General features: G+C 41.3%; 1 protein-coding gene across 1 annotated transcript; it reads left to right on the top strand.

Annotated features, from left to right (window-relative positions):
• The first annotated feature begins 14,667 nt into the window (after positions 1-14,667).
• Positions 14,668-15,768, top strand: LOC149212639 (uncharacterized). The gene has a single exon (XM_089388767.1). The coding sequence runs from the start codon at positions 14,668-14,670 to the stop codon at positions 15,766-15,768; it is 1,101 nt and encodes a 366-aa protein (XP_089244893.1).
• The last annotated feature ends 2,233 nt before the right edge of the window (positions 15,769-18,001 follow it).

Here is an 18,001-nt window from a genome sequence, read left to right on the forward strand (position 1 = left end):
AAATCTCGATAATCTACGTAGATCCGCCATTTTCCATTCTTTTTGGGGATAATTACCAATGGTCAGACCCATTGGTTGTCTTTGATAGGGTAGATGAAACCTACATCCAGTAATTTCTGAAGTTCTTCTTTCACCATATTCTTCAATGCGGGGTTCATTCTTCTCTGAGGTTATCTTATAGGACAATAATCTTCCTTGATATATATGTGATGGGTGCATAAGTTGGTAGGGATTCCCTTCATATCTACATAATACTAAGCAAAGGCCCCTTTATGTCTTCACAGATCGTCTATAAGCTGCTCCTTCTGAGATTCTGATAGGTTCAGATTAATATTCAAGGTTTTCCGAGGTTTCAATTCCACTTGCATATTTTCATGAGGTGCATCAACAGGTGGTTCCTCTAATCCTTATGCTGTTCCCATAGTTTCTTGAGTCTCACAACTTAGGATAGATTCTAGGATCTGCTTGTTCGATTCTGAAATGGAACAAGGATCATCCATGAAGGAAGTGATTACATCATCTTTCGATTCCATTTTCAATTGTAGGGCTTGTTTGATAGTAAGGATGTGTCTTACTTCTTGATCTTTTGTTCCATCCTCCACCGTAGATACAGCCTTCTTACCGCCTGCTGGTTTTATAGGTGAATTTGGTTCTGCATGTGGATATAACACTAAATTCTTAGTGTTATGCCCATTAGAAATGACCATATTCCCTTAGCGACACCCAATGTAAGCGTCTACAGTGGCTAGCCAATGTAAGTGGTTAGCCACGGCCTACCCAAAATTATCGCCCACTGAAGATTGTGTATGTAAAACCAGGAAGTCTATGGGCTAATGCCATGAATCCACTGAAATTGTCACATCTTCCAACTTTCTTATAGGTTTGAGTGTAGATCGATATGCTAATTCTAGTACTCTAGGTGTATGCTTTAAATTACAAAGTCCTAATGCATGCATAGTTTCAGTGTCCTAATGCATGCATAGTTTCAGTGGTGATGACATTGAATATGTTCACTATTCAACCCTTCAATTGTGCTGGAAAAGTTAAGAAGTAAAATTTAATGGGTGAAATCAAGATGTTCATTGTTGTTGATTTCCACATATTCAAAGTGCTGCAATTGGTTGTATATGGAAATTAATAAAATCTCATGGGATTTGTTTGCAGCTTTCCAGTGATATAAGATGCGCACCAATGATTGGTCGTTGGCCAACCTGCTGCAAGATTTTGAGTGCACCTCTTTATATTATTAATAGCTATGGGTTTGTACGCAGTCTATTAGTTTTTTCCTTAATATCATGAACATCTCCATGGTTTATAGATGATTCGATTTGCTGCTTTGTATGCCACCAAAATGATTCCGCCTTTGAAAATTGGCCCACAATCTCCGACCATGGGCTGATAAGATCCTTCAACGGTAGCTACAATTTGGATACATCGATAATTGGAGGAATTCAGACTGTCGGAGAATCTTATTTCTTGCACTCATCGAATTCGTTCGTTTCTTTTTCCAGTAACGCAAGGGAGTACACATTCAATCATAAGGAAAAGGAAGTGATGGGACACCTGGTATTGTAAACAACGTTTGGTTTTGGTTCTTGCAGGAAGTGATGGACACCTGGTATTATAAATAACATTTGATTTTGGTTCTTGCAGGCTCAGCGTAGTTGATTTATTCTGTAAAAACGAACACAGGCTGGCGTTTTTCATATTTGCCTACATGCGCTGGAGATTCGCTATATCGTTGATTACGAGATAGCAACTACAGAATTATTTATCTCTAAAAACTAGAAAACTCCACGTATGTTTGGAGAACATTCATGCCGCACAGAACATGATCCTGCCATTGACTTTATAATATTTATGAAGGGATATAGTCCACATTGTGTGAAAAAAGTTCAGAACAAACAAAAAAATTTGTGATCTGAAACATCCCGTATAAGCCACAGCTGGTGAGTCACTCAAAGCCACAAAATATAAATTAAATTATCATGCTATAACGAAATAAATAGGTATTCGAAAGTTCGAGAAGCGATACGTGGCTGCTTAGGCAGAGCTGCAAAGCGATCCTAGAATTCTCATAAATAGTATGGGTCCGGTTGAGGAATAGTTATAATTATTATGTTACTTTGTGAGATTTGCTTGATCATCCCTGTCAGGGAATATGTACCGAGAACAACAAACACAATTTGGCCTGGCCTTGCGCAAACAGATTTGTTCTTGGGGGATTCGTTGTATGGATTTGCTTGAATTTGGCCTTCTGCAAACATATTTGTTCTTGGGACAGATTGGATCAGATGTCAACAAATAACTGAGTTGTTCAGTTCAATGGATTTGTTTGTCACATTAGAAACATGAGATAGTGGTTTACACAACTTGGCTTTTCTGATATAAATTTACTTTTGCATAGTGCTTGTAATTTTTAATGTTCTATAGGCTGCAGAGCAATTCACGTCATCTCACATGTAATATCTATGTTATTGTATCGTATCTTACGGGTTAGGTTCATAGGATTTGTTTGTTATATCACGAACATGACATTGTGGTTCACACGAAGTCTTGCACCTTTACCTGTTTTATGCCAAACATGAGAGAGTGGTTCATCAAAAAATAGATTTTTTAAATTTTATTAGTGTATCGCGTTGCCAAATGTGTATACACATTATACACTGGCATACATTAGTCATAAGTATGGATCTATTATAAATTATAATGAGTATGGATTGAATATGAGTGTAGAAGAATCAAATTTTCCCAGTGAATTTAATTTTCATTATTTAAATTGTAATTTTAATACTAAATAATATATATACATGATCAAATAAACATTTTAATTATAAAAAATTGATCTTTTCATAATATATATATAATTTTTTCTAAATAATATAATATATATATAATTGACATTAAAATATTTTACATAACATTAATTTATTAGAAAAATTAAAATAATTATTTTTATTATCAATATATTTTTAATTGTATATCAATATTAATAAACAATAAATAAAATATTTACTCTATTAATTAAATTATAATTTTATTTTCCATTATTATTTTTGCTAATTATAAAAAACTATTTATAATCAGATTTTTAAACCTAGAAATTTCTTTATTATATTATAAAAAACTATATATATAACCAGATTTTTAAAGATAAAAATTTCTTGACTATATTATAAAAAACTATATATATAACTAGATTTCTAAACATCGAAATTTCTTTATTATATTATAAAAATTCTCAACATTGAAATATGGTTTACTACCAAATTCAGCCATATCTTTAAAAAAAATTCTAATATATGTGTTTGGAAAATTGGTTTGTTTTAGAATACCCAAGTATTACACGTCAAAACGGAGGATAGTAACTGAAAAGTGATTTAATAGGAGTTAGGAGTTTCGTCCATATCCGAACCGTAAAGAAACATTAAAAAATTATTCTTTATATTCCTTACAGCCGAGAGTGTCACGCCCCTACACCTGCGGTAGTCTTATAACCGCTTATAGCGAGGTGCGGCACCAGATAACGCTTTCTTTTCACCAATACTAACATTCATGGACTACGCCTAATTCACTTGTCCTTACTTAGTTTGTGTTTCACAACCAGATAAATTATGTTTATCCTTTATACTAATGAACACCCATACTCATTCATTATCCATAGAAATCATAAAAAACAACAACAATTGCACAGTATAAAGGGGAGGGGCAGCTCCTGAACAAGTCTGCCCGACAATATATATTAATCAATCTTTCTTCATAATACAATCATCACAAGTAATGCTTGGCAAGCTCCAAGCCAATACTTAGCTTCTTTTACAACATAGGCAAATCAGCCTTTTACAATAACCATGTGCACGCCTTTGCACAAAGGGTGGGTGCTCACCCGAGTCACCAAGACACCCTTGCCAAATCCCGGCACAAATCTGCGTATAAGACAGCCCTGGGCACACCTTGCCCAACCCTTAACCGGCTCTAAGTAACAATAAGACTGCGCCTTTGAATAATGCGCATGAGTTATGTGCACTCCTCTTCAAATCTGCGCACACTCCTTTACCCCTGAGCTAGTGCGAGTCGTCTTGCGAAAACTGCCTTCTTCAAATGAGGTTTCAATGCATCAATATATATGCGTTCCATGTGTGGGTGGTGGCATTCCAGCTGACCCCCAAAGTGAGGTTAACACACCCCTTTATGCGCCCATGTATGCGTCGGCCTGCCCATGTTCATAAGTCGGCCTGCGCCCATATCTTCTCCACACACACGGGGTATAATTATTCATCACATATTTTCCCTTAGTCATTTTTACCGTCGCACTTCATCACTTTTCTGGACGAGCTCGTGCACCGTGCGCCCGTCGTGCCTTCGTTCACCACGCGCCCTTCGTGCCCACCTTCGCCCGTCGTGCCTTTGTCTATCTCACGTCCATCATGCGCTCATCCACCGTGCGCCCATCGTGCGCCCGTTCACTGCGCGGCCATCGTGCGCCCGCGCTCATTCACCCTTCGCCCGTCGCACTTGTGCTCCCATGCCTCAGTTAGAACTCCAGGACCTTACATCCTCCTCCACCTGAAGTCATTGTCATCCTCGACAACATACCATCCTCCAAGCATCAATATCCATGATGTCAACTCCCCTCACATATGGCAAACATCCCTGCAACATATGTAGGACTCCATCTCCACCATGTCTCATCTTAGCAACCAATTGTCACCAAGATACTCCATACCAATGTATGTCATATATCAGATGTCCATGATCATCGACCACCCTGTCACAATCTCCCCATGCTGCTCTCCACCATGGAAGGTTGATCCCTCCAACTCAAGCTACATGTCCACTGCAACAATGTGTCAAACTCCATCATGTCATCACCACCATGTGAAAAACTGCCCATGATATGTCAACAAGTGCTAACACACCTCAACCATGTGCCAACATCTCATCTCAACAATATGTCATATATCGGAAGTCATCTCAATCCATGATCATCAACCACCATGCCACAATCTCCACATGTTGCTCCATCATGGGAGGCTGGTCCCTCCATCTCAAGCTACATGCCCACTGCAACATATCATGTCGACCTCATCATGTGTCTTCCTCATGTGAACTGCTGCCATGATACTCCAACACAATGCTAACATATCTCTTTACACTACTAGTCCCCATGTTTGAACTAGTCGGGTGGTCAGTCCAACTGTCACGTTCAAACCATGAGAATCCACATCCTCATGCCACCATCAGTCGGTTCTCAAAACATCTTGTCACATCCTCGACTTGATCAAGAATCCATCTACATACAAGTGTAATCCATGCTCAGGTCCATGAAGTAGTCATCATCTCATCTACAACATGTTGTCCATGATGTTTGGTGTCAATGTGCTACATGAAATCAGCTACATCTATCCCAACATCATCCATATGTGTATCTCCACCATATGAAGAGACCATCTGATCAAACTCCAACTCTCGGTATGCCACATCCAAGTCCATGAAGCTACCTCCATCACTTCTGCAACGTGTCAACGCTAAAGTCTCCATAGAACAAGTATACACCTACCTCATCTATCTATGTGCTGCCCATGATCATAGATCAATCAACTCCCATGTGTCAAGAGTAGTTGAGTCTCGGATCAACCCATGCCCAAGTGTTTCCACCAAGGCATCATCATCATCGTAACTCCATCACTCCAAAGTGTCTCATATCGATCCTCTACATCAAGTCACTCTTTCAAGCCATTCCCATACATGTACTTGAAAGTATGCACCCCATCATGCATCAAAGTCTCTGACCTCAGCTCCTCAATGCATCAGATCCTCCAAGTCCACCATATATGAAGTCCCTAAAAGTCACAACAATCTCATGTCATCATGAGCTCCATAAGTCATCCCCAACCAACATCCTAGCAAGCACACAAGTCTCGGCCCAAAGGTCTCTACAAGATGCCTCAACTCCCCATGTAGTAAGAATGCCCCATAGTCTGCTCATAACTCCATCCAAGTCCATGGTCTTGTTGTACAGAAGTGCACAACCTCCCCATCGGCTCGCAAGTAATAAGTGTCCATGTCACACTAGCAAATCCACCTGCACAACGTCGCTGCTTTGGCACTCCTCATTGGATGCTCATAAGTGACACCTCTACAAGTGCTCTCGCATAATGTCCCTGCATAAGACTGCCATGCTCCATGTCTCCAACCTGATGTCCATGACTAAGTTGTCCATATAGTCCAACCAAGTAGACCCATCACAACAATTGGTCATCCTCATTCAAGCTGCAATCTTCGGTCTAGTGAACTCGGTAACCCAACCATATCATCATGTCATGAGTCCCTCCATCATAGCTCCTCCACCAAAGTGTCCACCAAGACTATCTCTTGGTCTCGGCCATGAGAAGTCCACCCAAGAGTGTGCCCTCCAATCTGTCCATGAGTCATGTCGGGCACTTAGCCATGTGGCTAAAGCATGACCCATTCATCCACAACGATCATCAAGTTCCACCCTTGTCACGGGTATTTGCACCTTCTCCATAAGGTCACAAACAACACCAACAAGTCCTGCAACAGTCAACAATCCTTGCTTCTCCATACAAGGTCTCATCATAAACATCCATGGTAAGATGCTCCCTAGCATCGATAAACTGGCTTTGCCCTTCTCTGCATGCGGTCCATCTACCAAATGCTCAAATGAAACACAAGTATCAATGGTACTTACATCATCATCATGAGGTTCCTCCATGAGAGTACCCTCATCCATACATGTCTGCAAACTGCACGATCCTGGTCCAACTTGATCAATCTCAAGCTCATCCTCCATCATGATCATGCCTACAACATCTTCAACTACCACGGCTTCCTCTCCCTTGATTGCACAATCTGCAACTTCATCTTGCTCCATTGTCCATCCAAGTTGAAGAAGCTCGTCTTCAACATTCTTTTCCAAGACTGCAAGCTTCTCTCGAATCTGGGGATTCTCCTCTTTCATTCGCTTCAACCTGTATAAGGTAAGCAAGAGATTCCCTTCAAATTCTTCCAAACCTTCCATGCCTTGTACTTCGTCTTCCCCGGTTCGTACTTTGTTTGGTCCATAGACGCCCAAACTGTGTATACCTGCCCACATGTAGCCCCACTTGCCCACCTGAGAAGTGCCAAAATCATATGACCAGCAAGTAGTACCGCCTGCCCAACTCTACGACACCTGGTTCCAACCTTTACCAGCTTCACCAAGTTCCCTCCAACCATGAACCGACAATTGTTTCACTTGTATGTGAAACTAGCTTCCTTCACCTGCAAGTACCTGCTTCCACTGTCAGGAGCAACCTTTTTCAAATATCAACTGTCAAGTGTATGTACAGTTGCTTCACACAGCTTCCTGCAAGACTCCCCCAAGTCTTCAGACTAGCTCTGATACCAACTGTCACGCCCCTACACCTGCGGTAGTCTTCCAACCGCTTATAGCGAGGTGCGGCACCACCGAACGCTTTCTTTTCACCAATATTAACATTCATGGACTACGCCTAATTCACTTGTCCTTACTTAGTTTTTGTTTCACAACCAAGTAAATTATGTTTATCCTTTATACTAATGAACACCCATACTCATTCATTATCCACAACAATTATAAAAGACAACAACAATTGCATAGTATAAAGGGGAGGGGCAACTCCCGAACAAGTTTGCCCGACAATATATATTAATCAATCTTTCTTCATAATACAATCATCACAAGTAATTCTTGGCAAGCTCCAAGCCAATACTTAGCTTCTTTTACAAAATAGGCAAATCAGCCTTTTACAATAACCATGTGCACGCCTTGCACAAGGATGGGAGCTCACCTGAGTCACCAAGACATCCTTGCCAATCCCGACACAATTCTACATATAAGATAGCCCTGGGCACACCTTGCCCAACCCTTAACCGGCTCTAAGTAACAATAAGACTGCGCCTTTGAATAATGCGCATGAGTTATGCGCACTCCTCTTCAAATCTGCGCACACTCCTTTACCCCTGAGCTAGTGCGAGTTGTCTTGCGAACTACCTTCTTCGAATGAGGTTTCAACGCATCAATATATATGCGTTCCATGTGTGGGTGGTGGCATTCCAGCCGACCCCCAAAGTGAGGTTAACACACCCCTTTATGCGCCCAGGTATGCGTCGGCCCGCCCATGTTCATAAGTCGGCCTGCGCCCATATCTTCTCCACGCACACGGGGTATAAGTCTCCATCGCATATTTTCCCTTAGTCATTTTTACCGTCGCACTTCGTCGCTTTTCTGCCCGAGCTCGTGCACCGTGCGCCCGTCGTGCCTTCGTTCACCGCGCGCCCGTCGTGCCCGCCTTTGCCCATCGTGCGCCCGTCGTGCCTTTGTCTATCGCGTGCCCATCATGCGCTCGTCCACCGCGCGCCCATCGTGCGCCCGTTCACCGCGCGCCCATCGTGCCCCCGCGCTCATTCACCGTGCGCCCGTCGCACTTGTGCGCCCAACCGTGCGCCCATGCCTCGGTTAGAACTTGAGGACCTTAAAGAGGGAGTTGAGAAGTCAATACGGCCTGCCAAAACAACAAGCAACCTTGGTCAAATTAAAAGTAGATTTGGTAGATTATAGAATGCGGATTTGGTAGATTAGGAAATATTTGGATAAATATTTTGATCTATGCTAGTAAATTTTTTTAGAATTGAAAATATTCAATTGAATTATTTCTACATCTTAACGTATTCACATCTAAATTTGAACTCAAATTTGACAATTATAGTTATAATATGATAAGTTAACTCCTTAACTTATTAATATCATGAGTTAGTACAATATCATATTAATATTATATATTTAAAAATTCATAGTTTGTTTGTTATGATACATGTTTATATTTTTTTCAATTAATTAATTTAATTAAAAAGATAAATATTAATATTGGTTTGTAAATATTATTAAAAATATTCTAGAATATTATATGTAGGTTAAATCTCTCACTTAGTTGATATCCATGTCTATTTTGCAATAAGGTTTAACTGATTGTTTTTTTAAGGCTAAATTTTGTATTCCCTTTTAATGATAGGGGCTTCACTCAATGAACCTTTGACATATCATTTGTGTTCGTGGCATGCTAAACAATACCCTTAATTTGGCTACATATTGGAAAATATTTCTAAAAATTATATTATTTAACTCCCTAGCAATGGTTAAGAGTATGTGTTTCCTGGTCTCCTAGATGGTTATCGGATGGGAATGGTCGATGGAGGGAATAGGGTTCGATCCGGGAACCCTAGGCCCTAGGCCTAGGTGATGTAGGTGTCGCAGGGTTGGCCTTGACAGTACAGGGCTAGGACCGCAGCTGGCAGGGTCAACAAAGACGCTCGAGGTGGACAATCGCAGAAGGCGCCAGCTGGAAACCTGCAAACGACGTTGAGGTTACTGAGGAACGGGGTTCTTTTTGCAGTTTAGTATTATGCGGTTATCTTTTCCTTATGGTGGAACCCGTTAGGCGATATTACCACTTTCTGTGCCCTCCAGAGGTTTCGAAGATCAAGCGTATTCTGTTGTGCTCATCGGGTAGCGGTTGGGGGGAGGTATAAGGTTTTTACGGGGCGGTTTTTTACCATGGTTAATCCAAGAGAATCAGTTGAACTTGACCCATCACTGGAAGATATTCTCTCCGTCTGGGGAAAGGAGGCCATGGAGGAAAACATTGACGAGTATTTTGGGCATTCTGTCAGCCAAGCGACCGCTTTGTTCTCGGGCGGAGGCATATGGCGTTCAAATGCGGCTAAAGGGTTACTGGACGAGAGCTTGGAGCTCTCAAGCGGCTTCGGTGTCGGAGGCAGGGTTTCGGAGGAAGCTAACAGTGTTGGAGGTAGGGTTTTGGAGGCAGCAAACCCACATGCATGGTCAGGTTCGTCGAGAGGCAAGAATTTCATCTCGCCAAACAGTAAGTCCCTTTCCCCATAAAAAAATTTTGTTTCGTCGGGTGGACTTGAGGATATTATTAATTTTCCAAATATCAAAGGGGTGTGGAGGACCATGGGGGGTGTATAGAGTTCTGGGAAAGAATTGGGGGATAGAAACAGTCACCCGGCGTTAAACAGAACCCTTTTCCCAAAAGAACCCTTGCAGAGATCTTCTAGGGCGGAAGAGGGTTTAGTGGGTGTGGAAAAAATCTCAAATTTGGGGGTTTTTGCAAACCCTCCTGATTCAGGAAAGGCGGAGGCAGGCATTCCTTCGGATGCAGGCGAAGTAGGGAGTCCGGTGGAAGGACTGGTTGAAACCCCACCCGATTATAAGGATCTGAGAGACGTGGAAGATGGAAGCGGCCAACTTAGGGATGCGGGTAATTCAAACCCTATCTCAGGAGAACGAGAATCAGCTCCAGATGCAGAGAAGGTAGGGGAAAAAAGGAAGAAAGCTAAATCGTGGAAAACTAAGAGGGTTACAAATTTGGTACTAGGAATGGACGTTCAGGTTGAGGATGCTCTGGATGTGGCGGAGAGCATTCTTGTGGGCAGAGTGAGAGGAAGGTATGTATCTGGCAAATTCCTTAAGCAGTGGGCCGAGAGTTAGTGGTTGAAGACACCGGCGAATTCCTTCACGACTGCTACACTGGTAAAGGGTTGGTTTATGGTAAAATTTGATAGTAAAGAAGCTATGGAATGGGTCGAGGAACGAATCTGGGCGTTTGGGAATCAACCTATATTTTTTAAAAGATGGTCTCCTCTGTTTGATGCCTCTAAGGAGAAGGTAGACGAAATACCCGTATGGGTTAGGGCTCCAAATTTACCTCCCTTTCTCTGGGTGGACTCAGTTTTTATGTCTATTGGAAACCATCTGGGCACCTTTCTGGATGCAGATAGATCCTTTCTTCATACCTTTGAAAGAGCAGTGGCAAGTATCCTTGTAAGGCTAAACCCGTCGGAAGGTCTTGCAAAATCGGTTACTCTGCAATATAAGGACTATGTGTATGAGCATATTTTGGACTATGAACTATTCCCCTTGAGGTGCCACCGTTGTCATGAATATGGGCACTTGGCCAGGGACTGTCCCTTGGGAAAAAGAAGAAGGAAGATGAAGAGCAAAGAGGAGGAATGGGAGGGTTTCCTGAGGAAAAACGAGGAGCCGGTGGAGGAGAACAACACAGAAGCAGAGCTCCAGAGAGCAAATCAAGCTCCCCAGGCGGAAGAGGACATGCAGCGGGAGGAAGTGATCCCGATTCGTGATGATGATGACCAGCCGCTCAAGGAAATCCCTTTGGACGTCCCGGTCGGCCCTTCTGCGGACGTTCAAACCGGTATGCAGACTTCTCCTCTTAATCTCTCTTCAAATTCCGAATCTTTTATCGGTGGTTTTTCTTCGGATTTTCCTATGGCCTCAAATTTAGAAGATCCTCTACAAAACATTGAATCACTCTCAGAAGCTATTCCTTCATTAAATTTGAACTGTGAGGACCCTTCTAAGATGAGTCAGATCTCTGGTAGTTCGTCCCCTGTCCGTCACTATAACCTCAGATCTCACAGTAAAAGACCTGCATGTCATCAGATTGTCCCAGAAACGGTTGGTGGTCTCTGTCCTGAGTCGTCTAAGAGTCACTTAAAAAAAGGTAGAGGGCGGAAATCTCTTTTATCTAAAGCTCAAGTTAAGGCTAAATATGATGTAGCGGATGGTAAACAAATGTCGATCCCTGGGGCGCTTAGAGCAGCAAAACCCCCTGAGACGGTTATCAAATGATCTGTCTTTCATGGAACTGTAGGGGGTTGGCTAGTAAACCCAAAAAACTAGCTCTGAAAGATTTAATCTCCCGCCACAACCCGGATATGGTCTTTCTCCAGGAAACCCTAGGCAATAGTGCTGATTTTGAATTCTCCCTTTGCTCTATCTTTCCGGGTTGGGTTTTCACAGCCCTGGATGCTTCCGGCCATTCTGGCGGTCTTGCTATTGGTTTTAAAAAGGGAAGATTCAAGGTTTTAAATTCCTGGGGTCTGCCCCATGCTCTTGGTTTGGAGATCCTTTCACCAGATTTTGAATTGCCTTTTCTGGTCATCAATGTGTATGGTCCCTGTCAGGGATGGGCCTCCTTTTGGAATGATTTCCTCTCGAAAGAGCTGCTAAAAAACAAAAGGTTGCTTATAGGGGGAGATCTAAATTTTTCTCTGGGGATCGCTGAAGCTTGGGGGCCCAATGCAAGGGAAGATCCTCTGGCCGATTTCTTCCTAAAAGCCCTTCAGACTCATAATCTGATTGATGTTAACATAATAAAGGCTAAACCGACCTGGAGAAACAGAAGAACGGGAGAGGAGAGAATTGCTAAAAGATTGGACCGTTTTCTCATAAATGAGTCGCTGGCTTCTTATATCCCCCTCTTCAAGCAATGGGTGTGTGAAGGGGGGAATTCTGACCATTTTCCCATTTACCTTGAGTTATCAAAGACCCCTCCCAAGCCGGCTTCTCCGTTCAAGTTCAATGCTACCTGGCTCTAGGAGGAGTCTTTCCTTTAGTTGTTCAGGAATACATGGAGGCATCCGGGCCCTACCCCTTCGGAAAACAAAGGAGCTCATTTTATGGAGAATCTAAAAAGGCTGAAGAGAGCAACCATTGAATGGGCTGTAGACAGAAGGAGGAATTTAAATGAGGAATTTTTCAGAATTGATGAGGGTCTAAGTGTTTTAGAAGATCCTGATGTTCATGCTTACATTTCACAAGAGGCGAAAGAAAGAATTCTGGTGTTAGAAAAGAGCAGAGCTAAGATTCTTCTGGACAAAGAAGAGGAGTGGAGGTTGAAAAGTAGGGCTATTTGGTTGAAAGCGGGGGATGAAAATACAAAATTCTTCCATAATTATGCAAAGGGGCGGAAACACGCAAATACTATTTGGACATTAAAGGACTCTGAAGGAAGGGAGCATTCCACTTTTGAGGCTGTAGCCAATCTCGGTAAGAATCACTTTCAATCCCTCTTTGCTGACCCAGGGGGAATTTCTATAGCCGAAATCATTCAGACTGCCCAAGCTTTCCCTCGTTTTGTGGAGGAGGAGGAAGCAAAAAACCTATTCAGAGAAGTGACTAAGGAGGAAGTAGAAAGTGTCATAAAATCAATGCCAAAAGACAAAAGTCCGGGTCCGGATGGTTGGACCATAGAGCTATTTACTCACTTCTTTGATCATATTGGGGAAGAGCTTACAGGTGTTGTGGAGGAGTCAAGGAAAAAAGGAGAAATCTATGGTCCTTTTAATGCAACCTTCATTGCCCTCATCCCGAAAAAAGAGGATCCGGAATCCTTTGAAGATTTCAGACCTATCTCTCTATGCAATGCTATCAACAAGATCATAGCAAAAATCATTGCGGTCTGCCTGAAGCCCATTCTTTCAGTTCATATTTCCAACGAGCAATTTGGATTCCTGGATGGTCGACAAATTCATGAAGCCATTGGGGTGGCCCAGGAAACCATCCACAGCATCAGACAAGCAAAGAAAAAAGGGGCGGTGCTTAAATTAGATCTATCCAAAGCCTACGACAGGATTAGGTGGTTGTATCTCAGACTTTTATTGACTCACCTTGGCTTTAAGGTGGAGTTTATAAATTGGATAATGGGATGCATTTCAAATGTAAGTTTTGTTGTTTTGATAAATGGGGTTGCATCCCAATTCTTCAAAAGTCAGCGAGGCTTGAGACAAGGATGCCCTCTCTCTCCTTTGCTCTTTCTTCTGGCTGCTGAAGGCCTCAGCAGATTGATTTCAAAAGCTAAGAGATCAGGTTTGATTACAGGTTTGGAAGTAGCAAAAAATCTTTTCATAACTCATCTCCTATTTGTTGATGATATTTTATTGTTTACAAATGGGAATATAAATGAACTAAAAGAGCTTAAAGACATTCTTGATCTATTTCTGAAAGCTACAGGGCTTCAAATGAATCCCAGGAAGTCGCACTTTATTATGGAAGCTTTCACCAGGCAAGAGGAGATTTTGATCACATCATACTTGCCCTTTGAAATCTGCAGTATGGATCAGCCTTTCAAGTACCTGGGGTTTTGGTTAAAACTGTCTTCATACCGAAAGCAGGATTGGAATTGGCTGGTGGAAAAAATTGAACAAAGGATTTCCCACTGGAGTTTCAAATGGCTATCTAGGGCTGGCAGGCTAACTCTGATAAACTCTGTTCTTCAGGCCATCCCGGTCTTTTGGGCTGCTCTGACCTGGATCCCAAAAGGAGTTCTTCATAAAATCAAGCAAATATGTAGCAGATTTCTGTGGTCGGGAGCCAAAGAAGATTCAGTCCTCCCCTGGGTGGCTTGGGATAAGATTGCTAGACCAAAGGAATGGGGGGGATGGGGCATCAAGCATCTCGTTGATTTTAGTCAATCTCTGGCAGCAAAATCAGGATGGCGAATCATAAAAGCGGAGAACCTTTGGACTAGAGTGGTCAAAAGAAAGTATATTGACCCAGTTCCGCTAGAGGATTAGATTCAGAGCCCAAACAAAAAAGGTAGGAATTGCTCGGTAATCTGGAAGGCCACTGCAGAGGCATTCAAAATTATAGAACAAGGACTTGCTTGGCAGGTGGGGAATGGAGAAAATCTACGGATTGGTAGGGATCCGTGGATAGGTTGCAACGATCGTTTTGCATTATCCCTTGGTCTTCTCGCTCATCTAGATACAAAGGGAATCCACAGGTTAAGTCAGATAGCAAACATGGAGTTATATTCCATTTGGGGTCAGGAATGGAAATGTGTAGAGGAATTGGGCATTGATCTCACCTGGAGAATCGAGTGGCAGGCCTTCATTCATGGACTTAAGCGGTCAAATGTCAGAATCAAGGACCATCCAGACTCCCTAGTGTGGGCACATGCTGAGACAAGACTCTACTCCCCAAAGGCTGGCTATAATTTCCTGATGAAGAGAAAGGGATGGGATCCTCCTGTTTGGTGGGAAAAGCCTCTGTTCAAACTGAAATGCCCCAAAAAAGGCAGAATTTTTCTCTGGTGTGCGCTTAAAAGAAAGATCCCTTCTTGGGAAATCCTTCAAGCACGCTTCAAGCAGGGGCCGAGTAGATGCCCCTTATGTCTGGAAGCTTCTGAATCCATCCCACACTTATTTGTGGAATTCCCCTTCACTAGACAAGTCTGGGATGAAACAAGAAAACTTTTGAACATTAACTCCAGATGGGAAGGGGAAGATCTCCCTGCAGCTTGGGAATTTTGGTGGTCTCACTACCCCGAGAAGAACCTGAGAAACCTTCCTCCTATCCTCTGCTGGGGCATTTGGATTTCCCGGAACCGTAGCATATTCAATGAAAAAGCAACCCCGGTGGAAGTAATCGCAATCCAAAGCTCAACCATCCTTGCTAGCATTCCTGAGCCGGAAGGCCCTACATCCTCGAACCAGCGGAAGGAAATCCTTATTAAAGAAGGCATCCCTTGGGCATTCTTTGATGGGGCAGCTCAAAACAACTCCACTGGTGCTGGAATTATTATTCATCTTAGTCCCTCGCATTCGCTAAAAGCCTCAGTGGGTCTCGGGATGGGCACAAATAACTTTGCCGAACTATCAGCCTTAAAACTTCTCCTTTGCTGGCTCATTCATAGACATGTCCTCACAGTTCAGATTTTTGGAGATTCTTCAAATGTTGTAAACTGGGTCAATGGAAAATTTAGATGCCGGAATTATATGTTGATGCCTCTGTTAGAAGAAATTCAAAATCTAAAATCTTCATTTACTGTTTTCTCTCTTGACCATATTTACAGGGACAAAAATGATGAAGGAGACAGGTATTCTAAAGCAGGTTTACAATAGGCTGTGGGTTCGTGGAGGATAAAAGAGCAGGTCCAGGACCAGATCCGTGAGACGGATATGGCCCCTTACACTTAATATTTTTTTGTTACATGTTGTAATTGCTCCATGATCAAATGGACATATTTTTTGATACTGGCGGCATATGATATTTGAACTTTTTTTTACACTATTTCATCTCTGTTTAAATTCGGAGAAGCTCAACAGAACCTTTGGTTGTTATTATGCGGGTTGTTTTCCTTTTAACAAGGAGACCCAGACTTTCTAGACAGCCTCAATTTTTTTTGGTATGGCTGATTCAGGTCGAAATTCAGAAGAACTTACTGGTTTTTTGTAAAAGACATGCTTGATGACATCATGGAGAAGGATGGTTTTATCTTTCTGCCTCAAGCAGTTTTCTGCTGAATGTTCATTCATCTGATTGTAACTTTTTTATTTTTATTAATAGAAAAGTTCGGCTTTTTTCCTCGGAAAAAAAAGAGTATGTGTTTCCTCCTAAGAGGAGATGAGTTCAAAACTAGAGGGGACAGATTATGTATGCCTTCATAGACTTAGTAGTCAAATCATTGTGCGAAGGTGGGTCCCTTGTCCCACAAACAAAGGGATTGCATACACCAATTTGGTGTTTCACCGTGACCTTAAAATTGGATAATAATAATAATAATACCAACCAAATACACTTTCCCAACTTGAAAAACCCCTACTTTGACTAGATATTGTAGGTATCAATTTTTTTATTAACATTTTTTTATACCCCTTTATATTTTCCCATTAACTTTGAGCTCCATATACTTGTTAATATAAAAGCACTTTACCCCTTATTATATGCTCAATATATTATGTCATTTTTTCATTAATATATATCCCCCACTATGAATTGATGTGGTATCGTATTGCTCGACTAGTGAAGCCCCTGTGTGTTTAGCCAACCACTCTCATCCATCTTTATAGCACATGATCTCAAATTTCTCATTGGAAAACTAGGTATTTTGACCATATGTCTATAAAACAACAAGTCCACAATTGTAGAAAATGTAATACTTGCAACATAACTAGAGTATCTATAAAGACAACGTACCATAAAAGACAAACAATAAATATTTAGTAGCTATGAATGAGAAGAATTAATTGGTGTAGAATCTCTTACATTAGATCTTGAAGGGGTAGAATAGGTGGATATGCATGGGATATGGTGATCAATTTGAGCTAGGTGAGCATACATCCATTCCATATGGAGCCTCATATTTCTTTGTCCTCTTTTTGATGAGCCTCAGTATCACAACAAGATTGTTGACACTCCCAAAGCTATCATCTTTAATTATCAACCCCGGGTTCATGCAAACTTAAGAGGTGACAGTGCTATATGCACAGTTGCTCAAGTCAGATTCATGTCACCTTCATTCAATGAATCAGGTCATAAGATACAAAGACCACGCCTTTTACTATATTTCAAAAATAACTTGCATGAAAATACAAAAGTGTACTATAATTGAATGATGGTAAACATTATCCTAGTTGTACAAATGAAAGTGTCATTCATGAAATCAAAAGAATAACTACGATTGCATGAAGGAAAAGTTTTGTACTAGTTGCAGAGATGAAATACTATAGTGTAATTGGAGATGGAAATTAAGATTCTACTCGCAGAATGAAAATCATCACTCTACTTGCACAACGTGAAAATTTTCTTGGAAAAGAAAACTTGATCTAAAGAATATGACCAGGAAATCTAAGAACATAACATCAAAAACTAGGTCTAATCTATTAGATCAATTTTAGAGTTGATCTTGAATTATGTTAGATTTCACAGCTCAAAACTCGATGTCCCCTGAACACACCTATGATGCAACTAATATGATAAAATTATTTCTTTTTGTTTTACTTTTGAAAATGAAAATTGTAACTAAGTAGAGGAAGAAGAAATCAATCAACAATAATACAGAAAATTCATGCAACCATCAATCTCCCCAAATTCACTATTCCAATCAAAATCAAATCCCTAAATGATGTGAAACCATACAATGTAATATATGCACAATTCCCCTGAAAACTATGCAAATGTAATCTATGCACAATTTACTTTCTTACTTTGAAGATGAGAATTATACCTATGCAAATGTAATATATGCAAGAGAATTCTTTAGAACAAACAAAATATGATTCCAGATTGACAAAAAACAATATAAATTGACTACTTATACACAAAAATAGCTTCTTTCACTAATGGAATAAAACA

Source organism: Pinus tabuliformis, chromosome 1_1, assembly GCF_031772625.1.
Source record: "Pinus tabuliformis cultivar Carrire ecotype Pingquan chromosome 1_1, CPIR1, whole genome shotgun sequence".
NCBI classification, from domain to species: Eukaryota; Viridiplantae; Streptophyta; class Pinopsida; order Pinales; family Pinaceae; genus Pinus; species Pinus tabuliformis.

Coding starts and splice junctions, on each gene's coding strand:
- LOC149212639 (XM_089388767.1), top strand. CDS start 14,668: ATGGAGTTATATTCCATTTGGGGTCAGGAATGGAAATGTGTAGAGGAA.